At 33.9% G+C, this 5,658-nt stretch overlaps 1 protein-coding gene across 1 annotated transcript; it reads right to left on the reverse strand.

Annotated features, from left to right (window-relative positions):
• Positions 1–571: 571 nt before the first annotated feature.
• LOC141290312 (retinol dehydrogenase 12) lies at positions 572–5,383 on the reverse strand. The gene is made up of 7 exons (XM_073822490.1): positions 5,175–5,383; positions 3,700–3,834; positions 3,384–3,575; positions 3,123–3,284; positions 1,583–1,702; positions 1,267–1,471; positions 572–1,155 (listed from the first exon to the last, which is right to left on the reverse strand). Exons 1-7 carry the CDS (start codon positions 5,266–5,268, stop codon positions 1,050–1,052), a joined length of 1,014 nt encoding a protein of 337 aa, XP_073678591.1. The 5' UTR covers positions 5,269–5,383; the 3' UTR covers positions 572–1,049.
• Positions 5,384–5,658: the final 275 nt, after the last annotated feature.

Consider the following 5,658-nt stretch of genomic DNA (forward strand, 5'->3'; position numbering starts at 1 on the left):
CTGTTTTGCTTTAGACAAGGAAAATGTCATTTTGAGGAAGAGCACGAGGAAGATGAAAGGTGAGCTTACGGCCTAGCTGCAGGCTCTTAACACAAATTATTAAGCATTTTAATCTATATAACATCACTTGAAAAACATATATTTTTTACTTAAGATCGCAAGGTTTTCCCAAGGCCTTTGAGTCCAGGTAAACCCCAAGAGAAATGTTTGGATCAAAAATCTGTGTTCTTTGTAATCTATACAAAATGGCAGTTTTGTATAGACTACAAAGTAAACAAAAGAAACTAAAGACATTTAGTTTTGTTGTTGTAGTGAAACAATACATTTAGCTCTGTGTAAGCGTTTAAAGGAAGATAACCATGCTTACTTTAGAAATTAGCAGTTAGCCAACAGGCTAGTTTCCACAGACATTTTCTTAAATAAATGCAATATTGTTATCTGAAAGTTAGATCATATGTCCTGTCGAACAATCCGCGTTTTTTGGAGCTCTTTGTCCTGTGACAAATTGTATAATTATGTATTTTTATTTTTTACGGTTATGCGGCGGGCTGAATAAGGCGTATTCAGTTGGATTCATGAACAAATTTATTTGAAAGATTCCACACAGAAGAACGATTCAGACAGACACAACTACTTAACACTCATTGTATTTTAGCATCAACTGCACTTTTTAAAATGTATGTATTTGAATTTGATGTAGGTTACAATAAAGATAACCTTTAATGAAATCTTTATTAATCATCAAATAGGACTTCACAACAGCTTTAAAATGTCCAATTAGATCCACTATCTTTCATACTGTCATGGGCAAAATGGGGAACACTAGGATTACTACACTGATCCAGACAAAAACACCATTCAGACTCTGGTTTCCTCTCCTACAGTTGATTAAACCGCTAATCATCAATAATCATAAATTCAGTTACATTAAGCTTTCCATTATAAAAAAATCAACAAAGATGGAAAAGATGATCTGAGTGTTGATAGCTGCATACAAAGTTTTCCTGTATAGGCATGTGGTATTATAAATGGAGATTGGTGAAATGTTGTCAGTTGTCTTCATGGTAGCACACAAGTTTTGCACTGATTTCCCACAATCGCAGGGCAGCGAGATCATCTTTACCTTCAGGAGCGGGTTCCTTCAGCTTACAATCACTGTAAATATCATAATCATCCAGTGTCAATCATAAACATATCAGAAAAACTTAAATACAAACCCATGACACTCATGGTGAATGTTTATGAATATTAATATAAACAGCTCACCTGAAATAGCAGCCACTGTGAGACTCCAACCCCTCAGCAACCGCACAGTAAATGGACGTTTGAGCACCTTGCCTGGGGGTTTTCATCAGTAAGAGAGCAGGTAAAGACAACAGGGCGCTGAGCAGAGGGTGGCGCGTCTGCACGTAACGCCCCAGTTCAGTGCGGATTACTCCGGGGTGAAGGGAGTACACTGTTACACCGGACCCTGATTTAAAACAGCAGGAATAAACAAGCCTAATGCAATATTCAGTAAAACTGATTTAAAGCGTTTTCTATGTTTGAACTTGACTGATGTATTGGGGTTGACTGCACAAACCCTTAATCCTCCGTGCTAATTCTCGAGTAAACAGCAGGTTGGCAAGTTTGCTCTGTCTGTAGCTGACCAAGGAATCGTATGGTGCTTTGTTGAAGTTCAGGTCATCAAAGTGGATCTTACCTGCAAGAAAGGTCATTGGACTAAAAAATAAGTTGTATAGATATGAACAGTCTCATCATGTCTATGTGACTGAGTAGAGATTCGCAGTATTTAAAATGTTTACATACACCTTGCAGAATCACAAACTCAAACAAAATGTTAATTATTTTGCCAAAATAAGAGGGATCATACAAATTGCATTATATTTTTTTTAGTGCTGATCTGAATAAGATATTAAGATATTTCACATACAAGATGTTTACATATATAGTCCACTAGAGAAAATAGTAATGGCCCTGTTCAAAAGTTTACATACCCATACTGTGTTGTCACTTGAATGAAGCACAGCTGTGTTTTTGTTGTTTAGTGAGAGTTGTTCATGAGTTTCTTGTTTGTCCTGAACAGTTAAACTGCCAGCTATTGTTCAGAAAAATCTTTCACAAATTCTTTGATTTTTCAGCATTTTTGTGTATTGGAACCCTTTCCAACAAGAACTGTATGGTTTTGAGATCCATCTTTTCACACTGAGGACAACTGAGAGACTCATATGCAACTAGAACAGAAGGTTCAAATGCTCACTGATGCTCCAAAAGGAAAAACTATGCTTAATTTGTCTTTTGGGTATATTCTGTATCTTATTTCCGAAGGCAGTACTAAGTGAAAAAAATATGATATTTAGGCAAATAAGAAAAATGTACACATTCAAAAGTTTACACCCCAGGCTCTTGCATCGTTTTTATTTCTGGAGCATTAGTGACCGTTTGAACCATCTGTAATAGTTGCATATGAGTCCCTCTGTTGTCCTCAGTGTGACAAGATGGATCTTAAAATCATACAGTTGTTGTTGGAAAGGGTTTAAATACACAAAAATGCTGAAAAAAACAAAGAATCTGTTCGACCTAAAGGACTTTTCTGAAGAACTGTTAAGGACAAACAACGGACACATGAACAACAATTACTAAAAAGTGTATGTAAACTTTTGAACAGGGTCATTTTTATACATTAAACTATTATTTTATCTTGTGGACTATATTTAAACATTTTATGTGAAATATCTTATTCAGGTCAGTACTAAATAAAAAATAACATGGATTTTATATGATCCCTCTTATAATACATTTTATTAACATTTTGCAGATTCTGCAAGGTGTATGTAAACTTTTGACTTCAACTATATATATATTTCTCACACGTGCATTACAATTTTGTGATTTCCTTTTTTTACCATTAAAATTTACAAAATTCAATAAGCTTTTTTTTTTTTTTTAATTAAACAAATTAATAATAGAAAAATAGTATCAAACATTTAATAGTGATAGGCCATAATCATTCAAATAATTATTGCCTTGGCGGTATCATCAATGATTTCATAATATTTACTAACATTCCTGATGTACACTAGATTAAACTAAAAGTGTTTATGTTAATGGCTGGGTTTTACCTCCTTTGTGAGCAATACTGGAAACATTAATAATTCGACTAGGACTAGACATCTTCAGCATGTCCAGGAGCAGAACAGTCAGGAGGAAATGGCCCAAATGATTGACAGCAAACTGGGTTTCATAGCCATCCTCTGTAAGGCTTTTAGGGCACATCATTACTCCTAATGGGTAAGTTCAAACAAAATGTGCAGTAAGTAACAATACAGCTTAAATCACAGCATGATTTGTTACTTAACCAGTAATGAGGTCAAAGGTCTCACCAGCATTGTTAATAAGTATGTCCAGTCGATCCTCAGTGGCAGTGTATTCATGCACAAACTGCCGTACGGAGAACAGAGACGCCAGGTTTAGGTGCCGAACTACTATGTTGCCATTTCCCGTAGATCTGCGAATCTCTGCCGCAGCCTTTTCTGCTTTTGAAAGATCTCGACAAGCCAACACAACCCTAGCCCCTAAAAAACAGAAAGTATTGTCCAGCAGTCTGACTTTGATGCAAAATGAACTTAAATCCCCACTTAGATCCCCAAAATTCTAGACCTTTCAGTGGTTTTAAAATGACATTTCAGAAGTGTTTACCTCTTATGGCCAAATCACGTGCAGTCTCTTTTCCAATGCCAGTGTTGGCACCAGTAATGATGACCGTCTTCCCATCCAGTCGCACACGGCAGCGGCAAACTCCACCTGCAATCCATTTTCTCAGCAGAACCAAACCTGTTTTTGAAGATCTGTTAGCTGCATTTTTTAATTTAAATCCAATGGAATTTTACATGTTGTAAATGTGGTCTACACAGATTTGTGGATGTGGCTTGGAAGCCATTTTTTTAAACAAATATTTTTAAACATTACTGTAAATATGTACATTTGCTGCGTAAACGCCCTGCAAATCGGACAAACATCTAACTAAATTCAATTTCAAGTTGAGTGTTATTTTCATATACTTATGGCATTTATTAATGCTTTCATTTTTAGATTTTCCATTTCAATTTTAGTTTAAATAATTTATAAGCTTTTGTATTTTTGTTAGCTTTTTTGTAATTCCAGTTACTCTTAATTAATATTAATATTAATATAAATAATATAAACTACCAGTCAGATGTTTGATGTTTTTTAAAGAATTATATGCTGCTAACCAAGCCTGCATTTATTTGATCCAAAGTACATCAAAATTATAAAATATTTGAACTATTTAAAATAACTGTTGTTGTTTTTAAGATATTTTAAAATGTAATTTATTCCTGTGATTTCAAAACTGATTTTTTAGCATTACTCCAGTCACATGATCCTTCAGAAATCTTTCTAATATTGTGATTTGCTGCTCAAAAAAAACATTTATTATTATTATTATTATTATGTTAAAAACAGCTGAGTAAAATTCAGAATTTCAGGTTTCTTTGATGAATAAAAAAGTTCAGAAGAACAGCATTTATCTGAAATGGAAATATATGTGTGTATATATATGTCTTTATCACAACTTTTGATAAATTTAAAGCATCCTTGATAAATAAAAGTATTAATTTCTATTATTTATTTCGCAATTTAAATATGGCTAATAATAATACTAATAATAAAATGTTTCTTGAACAGCAAGCCAGCATATTAGAATGATTTCTGAAGAATCATGTGACATAGTAATGATGCTAGGGAGGAATAAATCACAGGAATAAGTTACATTTTTTAAATAGTAAAATTATTTCACAATATTACTGCTTTTGCTGTATTTTGAATCACATAAACAGGCATGGTGAGCAGAAGAGAATTCTTCAAAAAACATGAAAACACTGGTAGTGTATATAAAATCATGGATTTAAGATTGTGTAGTGAAAAAACATGATCACACAGCTTCTAGCAGATTTCTCAAAAAATGAACAAAATGCCTTAAGCTATGTTAAAACCTTTTAAGCCACAATATTGTACCTTCAGCACAATAGCTCTGTGTTATTTATTATATTCTACAATATCTTTAGAAGCAACTGTATTAGTTCATATCTGACCGAAATGTTATTCTAGCCCATTAAAAGGTAAAATGAGAGAAATTACATTATGTGACTTACTAATAGCTGTGACCGCAGTTACTGTCCCGTATTTGGCGAGACGATTTGACTTCAGTTCCTCCCACAGTTGAGTTACTTGGATAGAGAGATACATGTCATCCGCTGTGATGTGCTGTCAGCTCTGCCTTCATTTTATTTATTTTTTTATTTTTTTTATTTTACTCTTTGCTTTAAAAAAGCTGTTTTTCCAACTGCACGGCCACCGTCAAGCTCAGTGCCGGCTAATGCATCTAAGCACCGTGCATTTAAGGCTGGGTTAAAGGTTTTATAAGAAGATTAAGCCAAGATCATGTTAGATGCCATGGCTTATGGTCAGAAACAAATGTGAATAACAAAAAACAGTGATCTAAACAATTTCTGCTTTTAAAACAAAAAACTGTAGCACAAGAGCTTTTCATTAGATGCTAAAAAGTGTTTTGGATTTAAGACTTCATTTGTGCAGTCTGAGGTATTTGAAAACAGCCCCTGATCTTTTAAGCTATAA

This window comes from Garra rufa, chromosome 17, assembly GCF_049309525.1.
Source record: "Garra rufa chromosome 17, GarRuf1.0, whole genome shotgun sequence".
NCBI classification, from domain to species: Eukaryota; Metazoa; Chordata; class Actinopteri; order Cypriniformes; family Cyprinidae; genus Garra; species Garra rufa.